We start from the raw sequence: 17,658 nt of genomic DNA on the forward strand, positions 1-17,658 counted from the left end.
CCAAGATACTTCTTGCGTATAGTATTGCTGAGCCAAGTATCCCCCATCTTATTAACTGTGCATTTGGTTACTTTTCCCTAGGTGTAGAACTTTGCACATATCCCTGTTAAATTTCATTCTGTTGTTTTCAGCCCAATGCTTCAGCCTATCAAGATCCCCTTCAATTTTGTTTCTGTCTTCCAAGGTATTAGCTACTCCTCCAATTTTGTATCATCTGCAGATCTGATAAGCATTCCCTACACCTCCTCATCCAAGTCATTAATAAAAATGTTGAAGAGCACTGGGCCCAGGACCGAGCCCTGTGGTACCCCACTCGTTACCTTCTACCAGTTTGAGAAGGAACCATTGGTAAGCACTCTTCTGTAGCCAACCGTAGATCCACCTGATAGTTGTTCCATCAGCTCACATTCAGCTAGTTTCCTAATCAGAATATCATGGAGCACTTTGTCAAAAGCTTTGCTGAAGTCAAGATATATTATGTCCACAGCATTCCCATAGTCTACCAAGTAGGTTATCCAATCAAAAAAAATGAGATAGGATTAGTCTTGCAGGATTTGTTCTTGATAAATCCATGTTGGCTTCTAATAATCACTGCATTGTTTTCAAGGTGCTTACAGACTGACTGCTTTATAATCTGCTCCAAAAATTTTCCAGGGATTGATGTCAGGCTGACTAGTCTATAGTTTCCAGGTTCCTCCTTTTTGCCCTTTTTGAAAATAGGGACAACATTAGCCCTCCTCCAGTCATTTGGCACTTCACCCATCCTCCACGATTTTGCAAAGATAATAGATAGCAGTTCTGAGAGTTCTTCAGCCAGTTCCTTCAATACTCTACGATGCAGTTCATCAGGCCCTGGAGATTTGAACTTGGGCAAAGTGAATAGGTATTCCTTGACCATTTGTCTATCAATCTCAAGCTGCAGTCTCAATGCACACTCAACATACACATTTTTCCATAGTATATTCAAAATATGCATTACTTGGCTGGAGAACTGCATTGCAAAATTCAGAAAAGTGCAAATTTCAAAGGATAGTTGTGTTTCAGTTCACATATTAGTTCAAAACATGTGAATTTAGTAAGTTTGCCTTTCAATGCTGAACCAAATTTCTCCCCTATCCCTATTTTGGTATGAACTAAATTAAATGAGATCCCCCCTCCAAAAAATACAGAATCAATTGTTTGGGTTCCTCTTGTCGTCCTCCTCCTCTTTTTCTTCTTCTTGCTGTACTTGCATTTTAAAGAATGCCAGCTCATTCTTCTTCCCACGTCCCTTTTTATTGGAGCTGCACTACCAAGACACACAAAGCCCATCCTGTCTACTTCCCTCCCACATTTAGAAGCTAGATAAGGATTCCCACCTCTCAGTATTCAGTTTCTAATATTTTTTCTTTAGCTCAATCCCCCCCAGCAATCTCCTGTTGCTATTCCCAAAACAAAAGCGCCAAACAAAGTGGGGGGGGGAGAGGGGGGGAGCCAGAAGGAACAAATCTTAGCCAATTTGCCGGAGCAAATGCTTCAAAATTCTACCCTCCCAGTACCAGCTCCCTGGTTGGTAATTGTAAAATCAATATTCTCATTTCCTGCTGTAGAGCCAGTAGTAACATTAAAATTGCAATCTGGTTACCCACAGTAATCACGGCCAAACACAATTATCCTCCTCAAGCAGAAACACAGCAGAAGCCCCTCAAAATGCAATTAATTCTAGGGATGCAGTTCTGACCATGTTGTTCCATCCACAGTGGTCAAAGATATGCTTATTTATTTATTTCGGAAACAAATGCTGGATCCTTGTTTCTCAACTCACAAGCATAGAATCTTCATTCAGCAATTGATCCATTTGATAGGGATGGCATACTGGAGTGTATTTTTGTGGCCTGTACTTTTTCCATGTCCCAGATGTGAAGTTGACCACTTTGGGCCGTCAACCATCCTTCTTTACACAAAACAAGATGTGCCCTAGAGGTCTCTACTTCATTTAACACTTCATTGTCCGACTGTGACATCGAAATGTTTTTAACATTGTTTTGTTTTAATGTATTTTCAGGTCTTTTAATGATGTTTTAAAGTGTTTTTAGCACTTCTGTTTGCCGCCCTGGGCTCCTGCTGGGAGGAAGGGTGGGATATAAATCAAACAATAAATAAATAAAAGGCAATTTCCCAAATCGTGACAGAGGACTCTGGGGTATTTTCCCCCATATTGCATTGGGAGAAGGGTCCTGCTAGGTTTTTTAGCCTTGGGGGAGCCAGGTTCTCCCTTATGGAGCTGCTTGGGTTCACAATGACATCACCAGGAGACCTCCCGCAGCAGCTCAGCAGGAGAGAATTCAGTTCTCCCAAGCTGAAAGCTTGGCCATTGTTGCCTTAAATAATCAAATCTGCTAGGCTGCAAACCTATACACAACTACCTAAGACTAAGTCTAAGGCCAGCTCCCGACACTCTTGGATGAGACCGATTATCTGGATCCATTTCAGTCGGGTTTCAGGCCTGGTTTTGGAACAGAAACAGCCTTGGTCGCCCTGTATGATGACCTCTGTCGCAAGAGACAGGGGGAGTGTGACTCTGTTGATTCTCCTTGATCTCTCAGTGGCTTTCGATACCATCAACCATGGTATCCTTCTGGGATGACTGGCTGAGTTGGGAGTGGGAGGGACTGCATTGCTGTGGTTCCGCTCCTACTTGGTGGGTCGGCTCCAGAAGGTGGTGCTTTCCAGAGCTTTGGAGTGTGCTGCCATCAGTATGCTGATGACATGCAGCTCTATTTCTCCTTTTCATCTTCTTCAGGTGAGGCTGTCAATGTGCTGAACTGGTGCCTGGCTGCAACAATGGACTGGATGAGGGCTAATAAACTGAGGCTCAATCCAGACAAGACTGAGATGCTACTAGTGGGTGGTTCTTCTGACCGGATGGTGAATGTTCAACCTGTCCTGGATGGGGTTGCACTCCCCCTGAAGGAGCAGGTTCGTAGCTTAGGGGTTCTCTTAGAACCATTTCTGTCACCTGAGGCTCAGGTAGCCTCAGTGGCACAGAGTGCCTTCTACCAACTTTGGTTGGTGGCCCAGCTACGCCCCTATCTGGACAGAGATAACCTGGCTTCAGTTGTCCATGCTCTGGCAACCTCCAAGTTAGATTACTGCAATGCACTCTATGTGGGGCTGCCTTTGAAGACGGTTCGGAAACTGCAGCTTGTGCAAAACGCAGCAGCCAGATTGGTAACAGGGACCAGAAGTTCAAACATATAAAACCGATTCTGGCCCATTTGCATTGGGTGCCTGTATGTTTCCAAGCTCGATTCAAAGTGTTGGTTTTTACCTATAAAGCCTTACACGGCTTGGGACCACAATACCTGATGGAACGTCTCTCCCGACACAAACTCACCCGTACACTACGCTCAACATCCAAGGCCCTCCTCCGGGTGCCTACTCCGAGGGCAGCTTGCAGGATGGCAACAAGGGAGAGGGCCTTCTCAGTGGTGGCCCCCAAATTATGGAATGATCCTGTTGATGAGGTGCGCCTGGTGCCAACACTGTTATCTTTTTCGCGCCAGGTCAAGACTTTCCTCTTCTCCCAGACAATTTAGCATGTGTTTTTACACTGTTTTTTTTTAAGTGTTTTAAAATTTGTATATTTGTATATTTGTTTTTAATGTTTTTAATTGTTGTAAACTGCCCAGAGAGCTTCGGCTATGGGGCGGTATACAAATGTAATAAATAATAATAATAATAAGTCCAATTGAATTAGGATATAAATCAAATAATAAATAAATTCAGCGGGGTTTAATTCTGAGTACACATGTACTACTCAGCAGGATTGCACTAAAATAAGGGTCACCAACATGGCATATCTGAGCACATTGGCACCCCTGAGGACTTCCCCTGGTGCCCATGAATCCTCTGAGAGCCGCCACTCACAGCCCCTTTGGTCATGAGGTGATGAGGGTGGTTATCTTTTTATTCCTTTAAAAAGTACATAGAACTGAAGGAGGAAGCTGGAAAACTGACACTCTTTCCCACTTCCTCTTTCAGCTCTATGTGCTTTCCAAGGCTCAGATTAATTCTTCTGGATCTGACTTTTATCCAGATCCCATGGAAAATTATGTGTGTATGAGCACTTTCTCTCTTTTGGTCTCGGGGATATGTGATTTTGGGGAGAGGGGGAGAGACAAGTGACCAGAGGGGGTGACACTGTGTCCAAACCCCCAAAACTATGGGCAATTAACAGACCTGATGGACTGTTAATGCTAAGAACCCTTCCATATTACGCTCAGACTGTATATATGTGTAAATAAAAAATGTATATCCCATCAGACACCACAGTCTCCACTGATATCTTTCCAAGGAAAACAAATCCTGGGTAAGTGCTGACACCTCAGGAAGTCTCACACTGATCAGAAATTGGGATGCATGCAAAAATATTTTATCCTAAAATGCACATGTTAATGCATTTTGGAGCTTTCTTTAACTATCACAAAATCAGAAAAGCATGAATTTAAATCCAATCAGCTTCAGCCAGCATGGCCAATGAACAGGGATGATGAGAGTTGTAGTCCAACAACATCTGGAGGGCACAAGTTGGGGAAGGCTGCTCTTAGCAACTGTACCACATTGGCTCTGAAATGTGCAAGAGGTTCCTCAAGAAGACAGTGAGTGTGAGAAGAGTTCCCTGGCAGCAAAAACATTGAAAACCGCTGCTGTGAGCTACAATCCTCCCAATTTTTTAAAAAAGGTCATTCTGTTCTCAAAGCCTAAAACATTTAAGGACCAAGAAGAACAGCAGGCCACATAGAAGAACCCTCTGCACATTCCACATCCATCCCTTTCCAAGGATCCAGTGTTGCTGCGACTGTGTTTCTTGTGACACAAAATCCAATTTGCAGATAATGAAAGGGATTCAGATTAGTAAATCCATTTAAAATCCCACATGGATGTGAAACAGCAAAATAGACGTCTGATGCACTCAGGAAAATGTGGGCTGCCAGTAGAAGAGGCAAAAGAGACAGTTATCTCACTGAGCTTAGATCAGATAAATATGACCTGCACCAAAATGTTGCAGTGCGGACTGCTCCTGTTTAGTGTTCCAGTGAGTCAGCTGTTCTCCAGGATTTTGGTTGGTTCTAGGAGCCGGGATGGAAGAATCTGCCAATTTCAGTTCTTCTAGTTTCTCATTGGTTCTAATCTTAAAGGCAATTTTGCCCCACACTTTGCCCCTATTCATGCCCTTGCACCCCAAAGCACTGAAAAGCCCCAGCCAATGCCGTATCCAACAAACTGGACGGTAAAGTTGGGGTGGAGGGAGTGCATAGCTGCACTTTTCTGTTCTCCCAAAGTACATTTAAATAATATGCACACCTATAGAGACTGAGTGTGCGTACATGTGGGAGAGTAATAAAGAAATACGGTAAAAATAGAAAAACAATAAAAGAAGCTTCACTATAACATGTCAAAACACTCTTCATATAATGTGGCAGCCTAGGATAGATCTCAGTATTGATCTTGGGAGAACCCCACTGTGCAAGTTTACCACCATCTGAATTCAACTGCCAGCTAGAATAGGAAAACAGTTCTTTCTGTAGGCCAAGGAGCAGTCCTACCCAGAAATCTAGCACATAGCAAAGCAAGACTTCATTAAATGATAGCCATGAGATACCATTAGCCATATGTAAAGGCAACGGGAACATTGACAGAACAGAATTTGAATGTCCATCGACCAGCAATTCCACTTAGCGGCACAAACCATGTGTGCGTGTGTGTGGGGGGGGGAGTGCCTTAATAGAAACAGTTCACAAATATATTGCACTGCAATGGCTTCCACTGAAAAAAACTTCTTCTTGCAAATCTGTAACCATGTCAACAAACCCAGCCCTTTCATAGAGGAAAACGCCCATAATTTCATATACATCTCTGTTCTCACATCAACAATCACTGCTTAAAGAAGCTTTGTTAGTAAGGCTGCAAAAGTTCCGGGCCTGCAAAAATAAAATAAAATACAAATGATCAGCCTGCAGTTTGCATTTCCATAGTGGCTAGAAAGGATGAGGAGCAGGGAAATGCAGGGTCGTATTCAACTAAGTCCTACACAGGATAGACCAATTAAAATTAATGAACCTACATTAGTCATATCAATTAACTTCAATGGGTCTACTCCGGGTAGGACTAGCATTGCATATCACCCACAGGCTACCAGCCTCTTAGGCTACAACAAAAGAAGTCTTCTGCTAAAAGGACTGGGGCTGCATACACAGCATATATTGAAAGCAAAAGAATCTTATGAACTACAGTTTACATCTCACAGAGCTACCATTCCAGGGACCCTTCACAAATGACAGTTACCAGGATTCTTGGGGGAAGCCATGTGCTTTCAATGTATGGTGTGTTTGCAGCCTATCAGAAGAGAGGAGAGATCTCTCTTTCCCTCTCTCCCCCTCCCCCCTTCTCTCACTTGACTGGGTGGTATTCATAGTCATCTATGGCAATGGCCTTGGACTAGTGGATTGGGACTTACTGCCAGGTCATGGCCTAATCTAAAGTGGGCTGCAACAGCAGCATTGGCACCCATACATATGTTTGTTTTTAAATGTGTCCCCAAATGCATGTTTGGGTTAAAGATGGGTCTGGGTCTGAAAATGCTGAAGACTGCTGATCTATGGCTACCAGCAAGTCGTTAAATGCTGGAATCAAGTGCTCATCCCTGCCACACTTATCACATATTGCGGAAAGCTCTTTTCCAACTGTTCCAAGCTGTGTTAATGTACTTCCTACTAACATGCCTTGCACTGGCTATTAAACATCCCTTATGGGGATTTTGTTTTTAAAGATACCAGCTTTTCAAAAGGCAGTACAAATATGTCTGTTGGTTTATTTGTGCATTCCATTTTATTAGGCAGCCAATAACAACAGTTCTCTGGGTGACATACAAAATAAAATAGATTTAAAAATCACAGTTCCAACAAACAAGCGAACGAGAACCACTAAAGCAGCAAATCAAATACAGAAATGGAACAATAATTCCAAATCAGAGATCCAGAGTGTCAAACCTCACAACAAGAAACAATACAGAGAACCAATGGGATACATTCCAGAGCTGAATGAGTTAAAACAATCATGCTAAAATTACAGCACAATGGTAACTTTTCATTATCATTATTAAAAATGAAGAAAGATTTTAAAAGATCTAGGAAAATTAAAAAAAAGTATTTGCCTGGCAAGAAAAATACTTAAAAGTAGGTAGGTGGGCTTCTCTGGGGAAGACATTCCACAATCAAGGGGGATAGGGAGAAAAGTATGAAAAAGCCCTCTCTGTTAGGGACAGGCAAATCTGTCAATGTTGGTTTCTATCTGGCTCTCATTTTTCCAGTCTTTAATTCTGCTCTCCACATTTCTGCAGCAATTTTGCAATTTTTTTTAAAAAAATACTCATGAAAATTCTATAGCCTTTTAGTGCAAATTTCTCTTAATAAACACTTTTTAAATGTAACTTTCACTAGTATATGCATTTTTATTCACACTTTTTCCCTAATGTATGCATTTTTGTAACAACTGACTGGGGAACTGTATTGCAAAATTCAGATGTGCAGATTTCGATGGACAGATGCATTTCGCTTCTCACATTGTTTTGGAAAGTTTCTCCCACCTCCCTATCTGCAGTTAAGTTAAGGGACAGAAATGACCAAGGACAGAAAAGGAACCACCAACAAGGACCTGCAGGACCGTGAAGGTCAGAGGAAGGAGACTGAAGTCTTTTTTATTCAGCTGAGAGGTAGGGAAGGATCCATCTGCTACCTGGGAATCGCAGTGATGCACTAGGAGCGACAAATGCATAAATCAGCCCTTGGCTGTGACGGTTTACAAGACAATGTTCTGAAATTAGGTTGTCCAGGGGCTCTACTTATATTATGGAAAGGATGGGATTAAGTGTCTGTCAAAGAACCCTCACTAGGTGATATATTCAGCCTGCCATCCTGTTCTGCTCTCTTCTGAATCAAGTGCCATTAAGGAAGCAGGGGAGAGAAAAGGTTTTGGAGAAAGAGCTTAGTAGTACAGAGGCAACCTGCTGAGAAAGAGAGTCTCAGGCCCAATTTGAAATGTGGCTTGCGTCCAAATTTTCGCTCAGCGGTCAAATTTGCTGTCACAGACAAGAAAACCAAAATAAGGGAGTACAGTGACTAGCAACAAGTGGACATACACAATAGCATCTTGTGCACTGCTATGCATTTATTTCCACAAACATCCTAACCAAGCAAATCCACCCACACACTCCATCCCTACCCTCAAAATCAGAGGTAGCCAACATGGTGCCCTCTAAATGTTGTTGGACTCCCAATGTCCATCAGCCCCAGCCAGCATGGAGAATGGAGAGGGAAGATGGGAGTTGTAGTCTAGCGACATCTGGACAGCTATATCATCCCTTTCCATGCTGTCTAGGGCTGATGTAAGTTTGTGCACCTGTGAGGAGAGTTTACTTATATCATATCCCACAAGCTCAAAAATATCTGGGAGAAAGCTGAGCTGTGAGGTTCATATATACTTTGTCCTCTTAAATCATCAATGCAGAGTGGTCTCTCTCTCTCTCTCTCTCCCTCTCCCTCTCTCCAGTGACCCCTTTGACCTGGCAGCCATTCTGCGGTCACCTGGCAGCCATTCCATCAGGTGGCAAGAGAGGGAGAGAAGGGAAGCAGGACCACTCCAACGGCTCAGCTGAGTGCCCAGTAATTTTAGCTTCCTTGAACTGCTTGTATTTCAGATGGCTGCTATAAGAATTAGTGCCTCCTCCCTCCCAATCCCTTTTCCTTTTGTGCCATGTCTTTTAGACTTTATTGATCTTTGTAAGCCACTCTGGGGGCATTTTCATCAGATGAGCGGGATTAAAATGCTTTAAAGAGATAAATAGGTTTCAAAGGAAAAAGCAGATTCATGTCAGCATCTCTTTGAGCATGCTTGTCTGTCCAGTATACATAATTAAACAGGGCAACCCTGGCAAGTCAGGGAGTGTCAGGTCATTTAGGTGGGTCCTGCAACAAATGGTAGAATGTGGAATGCTCCTGTTGTTCAGGATTCCAACCTGTCAGCTGTGCCCAATTTAGGATAATTCCCCACCTGGTTAGTCAGCATTCCATGGCACTGGTCATGCTCACTCCTCATTGAGCTGTGGGAGGGAGTTGCCTCCTTAATTTTTCTTCTTCTTCTTCCCCGAGCCTATTGGTATATGTGGATGATGCCATTTTGGCTAAATTAGGACTGAACTGAGATTGCTATTGTTATATATGATTATATGTGCTTCAACAGGGGAAGGGAACTCCTGGCTTGGGAGCCAAATGCAACCCTCCAGGCCTATCTAACTGGCCCTCAGAACTCTCCCCTAATTTAGTCATTGATTTATATTTGTCATGGTCCAATCCTGCCCTTTCTCCAGAGCTTAAAGCAGCTTCACACCCAGTATGTGAGGAAGGCAAGGCTGGGGGGCTGCCCTTTGATCTCTGTGACTGGGGGCCAAACTAAAGAAAACTGGAGGAGAGCTGAGATTATTGATATTTTTTTCTTTTTAAAGAAAGAATGGAAAGAACCAATTGGGGCTGTTATCCTGGGGGAAGAGGGCTTCCATTCTTAAATACATACCTAACCCACCCTTCAGTGTAAGATCCCAGGGTGAGATATAATACAAATCACAGCTTCCAAAATATGTAAAACACCAAAATAGGAATGGGGAGCCTGTGACCTTCTAGATGCCGTTTGACTCCAACTCCCATCAACTTCAACCAGCATGGCCAATGGTCAAGGATGATGGGAGTTGTAGTCCAGGAAAATCTGGAGGGCCAAAGGTTCCCCACCCCAGTATACGGTCTCTGAATACAGAGGTTCCATGAAGCCATCTTGACCTAGTAGTGATTGTTATATGCTACCTTCTCCCATGAATTTGTTGTGTCCATTTTTAAACATACCTGAACTAGTGGCCATCATTCTCCTACCTAAAAGACATCAAAGGAAGGGGGCAGAACAGAATAGGCAATGGCCAGGGGTGAATGGGAATCCAAAAACTTCTGGAGGGCCACAGGTTCCCCATCCCTCCACTAAAACAATCAGACTAAATGTAACAGGTAAAAATAACAATAGAAACCTCAATATTACAATATCCATGAAAACTATCAAACCACAAAAATGGACAGATTTCCATAGACAGACCACATCTCAAAGAAGGGCATTTCTTGTGTTGCTGTGTAATATACATTTTCCAGCAGTGGAAAATCAAGAAAGACCTTTCCTGATGATCTTAGGACACAGGCAAACAGTATAGGGAGAGGTCTGACCCTTTCTGCAATGCTCTTTTCCTAGTTTAAACTGCTTCCCTGCAAAACTGTTTTCCCAATGGAGGAAAATATTATGGGCTCTGCAGAGTGTTCCTGGAGAGATCAGGAAGAGGAGGATGAGGTCTGGAGTTTCTGACATATTTGTCAGATTCCCGTTCCGTGCCTGGGACCTACCGGGCAGAGGGACGAGCTTGCGGCCGCTGTCGATGTCCCGGCCGCCATCTTGGATGGGATGCGTGCACACACGGCGCGCTGGCGCGCCGTCGTGTGACGCGGCAGGGAGGCGGGGCGGCTGAAGGCTATTTAAGGCCGCCCCGCCTGCTTCCCGCCATCCAGTTCAAATTTCGGCGGCAATCGGGGCAGCCGCAGCAGCAGCAGCTTCGGCTCGGCGCGGCTTCCTTCAGCGGCAGCTTCGGCCGGGCTCCTTTTGGCGGCAGCTTCGGCGGGGTTCCTTTGGCAGCGATCGCGGCAGCAGCAGCTTCGGCAAGGCGCGGCTTCCTTCAGCGGCAATTTCGGCAGCAGCAGCTTCGGCGGCGGCTTCTCTGCCGGCGCACGTGGGCCTCCGGAGGCTTCCTGTGGCCAGGGTGGCTGGGCGGCAGCGAGCCCCCCCCCAACCTCATTGAGAGACAGGGAGGCAGTGGCGGCGGGCAACAAGGCCTAGGCGGCGAGGATCCTGGGGCAGTCACGACGAGGCGGCAGCGCAGGATCGGATCCAGCACGGCGAGGACCACAGGCTAGGCGGCCTTTGGCCGGCAACTTTTAAATTTAATTGTTAATTTTAATTAACGCGGGGGTAGGTGGGGCACGACCCAACCATCAATCCTTGCCACGTGCAGGGCAATTAGGCTACCCTCCAGGATAATTGGGTGCCGGGTGGGGGTATTGAATAAGCAGGCGGGCTCCTTCACAACGCTTTGTAATCACGTCGTTTTGCAAGCGGGGCCCCCTATCTCCCTCTAGTATGCCTAAGAAAGGACAAGGGGGGCCAAAAGGGAAGGGAAAGGCCCCCAGAGCAGGGGGGAGATGCCCACCCCCAGCGGCGGAGGGGGCAAGGAGTGCGGAGGGGCCACCATGGGCGGCCATATTAGCCAGGTTGGAAGCCCTAGAACATGGCTGAAGCCACCCTAATGCACCCCGGGACCAACCTGTGACAGGGAAGAAGAAAGACCCACCACCCAAACGGTCTCGGGGGAAAACACAGCGGCCAGTGAACAGTGCTGATGCAGGGGCTGTTGCTTCCATCTTAGCGCGACTGGATGTGCTGGAGGCCGGGCTCAGGGCTGAGGCGAGGACGCCCAGCATAGAGCCAGGCGCAACTCCCACCCTGCAAGCAGCCCCAACAATGCAGCCCGCACAAGGACCTTCGGCGGAAAGCACACAGGGTGAGTCCTCTATCATGCCACAACAACAAGGACAGCAGCAGTGGAGCTGGGCCCCCTGGGGGTACCCCTACTGGCCCTTTTCCCCACCAGCGGTAGCCGAGGGATATGGGCAGGCAGGGACCCCCGCCGGCGGGGGGGAGGTTACGCCACAGCAGCAGCATCCCCTAAGGGAGGCCTGCGAGCAGGTCTGGCACCTCGCCGCTGGGACGGCGACGGAAGGAGGACATCAGCCCGCCCTGTCTGCCAACCCCCCTGCAGAGATATCCGACCCCCTGGGATCAGTCAGAGAGGGGGCCATACCTTTTGGGGAAACGTCTGCCCCACTGGGTTTTCATCTTCTGCCTGCTACGAAGGACAGAATATGGAGGGGAGAGTATGTGGACCTATTCTCGCTCCTGTACAGGGAGCCGGTTGGGAAGGATAAGGATAAAGGAGAACATGCAGAGCCCGATAGGCCCAAGCGCCGACGGGTAGAGCGCTCTTGGGCTAACTGGCTGCCTGCATTCCTTACCTACATGGGGGTGGTAATACAGAGGCAGCCTCACAGGGCCTCGGTACTGATCAAATACCTCGATATCATATACCGGGGCTACTCGGAGTTTCAAGGGACGGCATGGCTGGACTACGACCAGGCGTTCCGTATGAGGGCGGCTTTTGATACATCCCTCCCCTGGGACAAGAAGGAGGCTGACCTGTGGCTGCAATTTATGGCGCATTCTAGACCCATGGCAGGCGATAGGGCGGACAGCGGCCATCTCTTGGCGCACCAGGCATCAGCAACTGCTTCCCGCGGGCCTGCGGGGCAGGGGGTTCAACCCCGCCTGCTTTGCTGGGAGTTCAGCTCGCGTGGCCTTTGCAGTCGGAGCCCGTGCAGGTTCAGACATGAATGTGCCATATGTGGGGGCCCTCACGCCTGCACTAGCTGCCCCAGGGGCCGCCCCTTCAGGGGTGGAAACAGGGATTCGGCTGGCGCAAGGAGGACAGGGGCTGCAGGCGCAGCTCAGGGAAAGGGGCCCCAGCCCAATTAAAATTGCCGAGCTCCGACACTTACTCCACCTTTACCCCCTAGTCCTAGATGCCCAGTTTTTATTAGAAGGCTTCACAGTGGGTTTTCGGATCCCCTATTTAGGTCCCAGGCGACCTTTCATGTCCTGCAACCTTAAGTCAGTGGAAGGCATGGAATCAGTTCTGAGAGAAAAAATTAGGAAGGAAGTAGTAGCCGGCCGGGTTTTGGGCCCCTTTGCTGCACCACCCATCCCCTCACTCAGAGTTTCCCCGTTGGGCCTCGTCCCCAAGAGGGCACCAGGTGAATTTCGCCTGATACACCACCTGTCCTTTCCACAGGGTGAGTCAGTCAATGACTTTATCCCAGCGGAGCTGTGCTCAGTCCGCTACACATCATTCGACTGTGCTGTGCGAATGGTCAGGGACTGCGGGGTTGGGGCCCTTATGGGAAAGTGTGACATCAAGTCTGCTTTCCGCCTCCTCCCGGTCCACCCACAGGACTTCGAGCTGTTGGGCTTGGCTTTTGATGGTGAATATTACGTGGACAGGGCATTGCCTATGGGCTGCTCTATATCATGCTGTTTTCGAGCGCTTCAGCTCCTTCTTGGAGTGGGCGGTCAAGAGGCGCGCAGGCTTGCAATCAGTGGTACACTATTTAGATGACTACCTGTTTGCGGGCCCTGCGGACTCAGGCACCTGCAGGGCGTTCATGGCACATTTCGCGGGGCTGGCTGGGGAGCTGGGCGTCCCCCTCGCGGCCGAAAAAACTGAGGGCCCATCCACTGCTATCACGTTTCTGGGCATCGAGATAGATACGGTGGCCCAATGCTGCAGGCTTCCTCAGGACAAGTTGGGGGCCCTCAGGGAGAAGATCTCAGAGGTGGTCAGTTCTAATAAGGTGACATTAGCCACTCTCCAACGGCTGGCAGGCCAGCTGAACTTTGCCTGCAGGGTTGTAGCGCCCGGCCGCGCCTTGGCGTATATGACGCCATGGCTGGCCTATCACGATCCTACCACCGCACACGGGTGACAGCCGCTCTTAGGGCTGACCTGACAGTGTGGTCCACCTTCTTGCGGGACTTTAATGGGGTCTCCCTATGGAGAAGGGATCGCCTGTTGGAGGCAGAGCTACAGGTGCACTCCGATGCCTCGGGTGCCTTCGGTTTTGGGGTCATTCTGCATGACTCATGGTGCCACGGCAGCTGGCCACAGGGCTGGACACTGGCCGGCCTGACCAGAGACCTGACGTTCTTGGAGTTCTTCCCCATTGTCGTGGCCGTACACCTCTGGCCCGACAAGCTGTGTAATTCCTCAGTCCACTTTTGGTGCGACAACCTCCCCACAGTGCACGTTATTAACACCCTGTCCTCTAGAAACCCCAACGTTATGCTTCTGGTGCGAGCATTCGTGCTCCAATGTCTTCGCTATAATATTCAGTTCCTGGCGCGCCACGTTCCGGGTATTGACAATAGTATTGCTGATGCTCTATCACGGAACCAGATGGAGAAGTTTCGCCAGCTGGCACCGTGGGCAAGGGCTCTGCCGGAGGCGTTCCCCCCAGCGCTATGGGAGATTGGAGGATTGAATCAGAAAGGGCCATAAGCCTTTCTGTGGCGCCCAGCACTTTGGCCAGCTACCAGGGGGCAGGTAGGGATCTATCTAACTTCAGAGAGTCCAGGGGTTACGTCCAGGAGTGGCCCATCCCGGTCGAGCAGCTTATGGAGTTCTGCGTGGAGGGGAAACGGAGAGGCCTTTCAGTCAGGACCATCAAAGGTAAGCTCTCAGGCCTCGCTTTCCTAGCGAAGGCACGGGGCTTTCAGGACTACACGGGTGACTTTAGGGTGCGCCGGATGCTGGAGGGTTGGTCCCGCGAGCGCCCTTGCCCCCCGGATGCCCGCCTCCCCTTTTCCCCAGAGCTATTGTTTGGCCTGCAGGGACAGTGGAAGCACTTGTGTTCTTCCCCTTTCGAGGCCCTGCTATATCATGCTACGGCCCTCACTCTGTTTTTTGGGGCCTTCCGAATTGGGGAGGTGGTGGCAGCTTCCAAGAGGGATAACTCCCTCCGAGCCCTGCTAGTCTCCGACCTCAGCTGGAGGGCAGAGCGGGCCATCCTGCGGCTCAGGCGGTCTAAAACGGACCAGCATGGTAAGGGGCGCCTGGTGGTATTAGCCCCATGCCGGCAGCAAGAACTCTGCCCAGTAACAGCCCTGCGCGGTTTTGTGGCAGCGAGGGGGTCGCAGTCAGGGTACCTATTCATACATAGGAACTCCCAGCCCCTTACCAGATACCAGTTCTGGTCCGTGGCGAAGGCCGCACTGGGGAACTTAGGCGTGGACCCCAGTAAGTTCGGGACACACTCCTTCCGGATAGGCGCGGCCTCCACGGCGGCCCTATTGGGCTTTACTAAAGACAGGCTTCAGGCCGTGGGCGGGTGGTCCTCGGACGCGTACAAGGCCTATGTTAGACCACTTGCTGACACACACGGCGCCAGCGGCTAGACTTTGCCCCCCCCAGGGCCCCCCCCATTGTTACCCAATGTCGTTGTTGTTTCAACAGATCGCTGGACAAGATCGGAGCAGCCACGCATCCTCCTATGTGGCCACAGTATGATGTTCTGGGCAGGCCGCAGGGCGGCGAAGTCTCGCTTCGGCACGCAGCTGGGGCTCAGTCAATGGGCCGCAGTGCGGTGGCTGGGACGTCGGGGGATGCGTTGGGATGGGCTCCTGCCAGCCTTGTTTCAACCGGCTGTGGAAGTGGCAGCGCCCCAGGTGCTGGTGATCCACCTCGGGGGCAACGACTTGGGTCTGTTAAAGGGCAAGGCCCTAATTGAACAGGCATGCGGTGACCTCCGGGCCATTGCACGTCGCTGGCCGGGGGTGCACTTAGTGTGGTCAGACATCCTGCCGCGCAGGAGGTGGAATTGTGCCGGTGACCCACGAGGGATGGACAGGGCACGGAAAAAGGTGAACAGGCAAATTCAGAGGGCCCTTAGGGACTTAGGAGGTTCTGTCATCCACCACCCAGAGGTGGGCCACAACAAGCTTGAGCTGTTTCGGCCTGACGGCGTCCATTTGACGGACAAGGGCAACGACATCTTTCTAAGGGACCTGCAGAAGGGTTTACACCAGATTCTTATCGGGTGTGGGGTAAAGGGGGACTAAGCAGAGGCTTGTCCCCCTTCTGTGGCGAAGAAGTGCGGGGAAAGGTTAAAGGGAAAGGGCAGCTAGGTGACACCTTTAGGCACCTTTGGGGGTGACAGGCGGTCCGGAGGCCTGCAGCTCAGGGCTACACGGCCCGGGGACAGGGTACGGGCCGCCTTTGGGGCCAACGTGCCTCATCCGCTCAGAGTTTCAGGGCTCCAAGGGGCGGTGATGCGGGTTGGACCCCCTACACATCTTCAGGGTGTGGCTGGAGCTGGGGGGCTGGCACAGGGCAGCCCCAGGCTCAGGCAGGGCATGATCGCCCGATAGCTGCTAACAGGCTTTGCCTGGATCTCCAGAACGCCCCGCCCTTAATCTCCCTTCTGCAGGTTCATTATTCAATTGATTCTGTTTAAATAAAGTGGCCCATCATTTACCCAAGCAATGGTGTCTGTGTTTTATTTCGGCAATAGGCCGCAATCCCGTTCCGTGCCTGGGACCTACCGGGCAGAGGGACGAGCTTGCGGCCGCTGTCGATGTCCCGGCCGCCATCTTGGATGGGATGCGTGCACACACGGCGCGCTGGCGCGCCGTCGTGTGACGCGGCAGGGAGGCGGGGCGGCTGAAGGCTATTTAAGGCCGCCCCGCCTGCTTCCCGCCATCCAGTTCAAATTTCGGCGGCACCCGCCCGACCCTCCCTCTGCTGCAGTGTGATCCATTTGGTCGCTACGGGGCCGACTAGGAATTTTTGGCCTGCCTGCCTCGCTTTGCTGGCAGGTTTCTTTTGCCTACTCCACACTGTGGTTGGGGGGAGGGGTCAAGGGTTAGCACGGGTGCCCCTGGGGTCAATAGGCTGATTGGGCTGTTTAGTTTGTATTGTTAACGGTCACTTTGGGATGCAAGCGAAGAAGTGCGGGGAAAGGTTAAAGGGAAAGGGCAGCTAGGTGACACCTTTAGGCACCTTTGGGGGTGACAGGCGGTCCGGAGGCCTGCAGCTCAGGGCTACACGGCCCGGGGACAGGGTACGGGCCGCCTTTGGGGCCAACGTGCCTCATCCGCTCAGAGTTTCAGGGCTCCGAGGGGCGGTGATGCGGGTTGGACCCCCTACACATCTTCAGGGTGTGGCTGGAGCTGGGGGGCTGGCACAGGGCAGCCCCAGGCTCAGGCAGGGCATGATCGCCCGATAGCTGCTAACAGGCTTTGCCTGGATCTCCAGAACGCCCCGCCCTTAATCTCCCTTCTGCAGGTTCATTATTCAATTGATTCTGTTTAAATAAAGTGGCCCATCATTTACCCAAGCAATGGTGTCTGTGTTTTATTTCGGCAATAGGCCGCAATCCCCCTATTTGTGACCAGTTGCAAAACCTTGCATTGTTTCCTTTTTGGTGTAATGAGGACTGATCTGCCACTGATAAAAGCCACTGACCCATTGAGAATGTACCAAGTCACAATACAGTTGAGGGACAATATTCCATAGCATCCACCTTGCATGGAGAAAGTTAGAAATCATGGGAAGAGACATTCTGCTTTTCTGCAGCCCATCTATGTACTAGCAGTATTTAAATCTAAATTATAATTATATGGGGGAAAACATTGAATCATGTTATTCACCACCTGTGTTCTATAGCGATACAACATTGTGTTCCAATGCCAATTGCTGACTGCTCATTTTAGACCAAGCTAATAGGGCGTTCACATTCTCAAGGCTTCCAACTGCTGCTCTTAGAGGACTGCCGTGCTTGGAACATTAACCAAAGTGCCGTTAATGAGCCAGGATGTTGCTAATTGATGCTCAGCTGTTGCACTGTTTAGCGACACGAGGAAAACAGCCAA

At 49.5% G+C, this 17,658-nt stretch overlaps 2 protein-coding genes across 14 annotated transcripts in view; one reads left to right on the forward strand and one right to left on the reverse strand.

The window, feature by feature from the left end:
• The window catches only part of RIMBP2 (RIMS binding protein 2), a 274,019-nt gene that overhangs the window by 158,888 nt on the left and 97,473 nt on the right, over nucleotides 1-17,658 (reverse strand). The window lies entirely within an intron of this gene.
• LOC133373260 (uncharacterized) lies at nucleotides 11,435-16,028 on the forward strand. Its single transcript, XM_061602774.1, has 2 exons — nucleotides 11,435-11,680; nucleotides 15,242-16,028. Exons 1-2 carry the CDS (start codon nucleotides 11,641-11,643, stop codon nucleotides 15,844-15,846), a joined length of 645 nt encoding a protein of 214 aa, XP_061458758.1. The 5' UTR covers nucleotides 11,435-11,640; the 3' UTR covers nucleotides 15,847-16,028.

The sequence above is a fragment of the Rhineura floridana genome, chromosome 19 (assembly GCF_030035675.1).
Source record: "Rhineura floridana isolate rRhiFlo1 chromosome 19, rRhiFlo1.hap2, whole genome shotgun sequence".
Classification (NCBI taxonomy): Eukaryota; Metazoa; Chordata; class Lepidosauria; order Squamata; family Rhineuridae; genus Rhineura; species Rhineura floridana.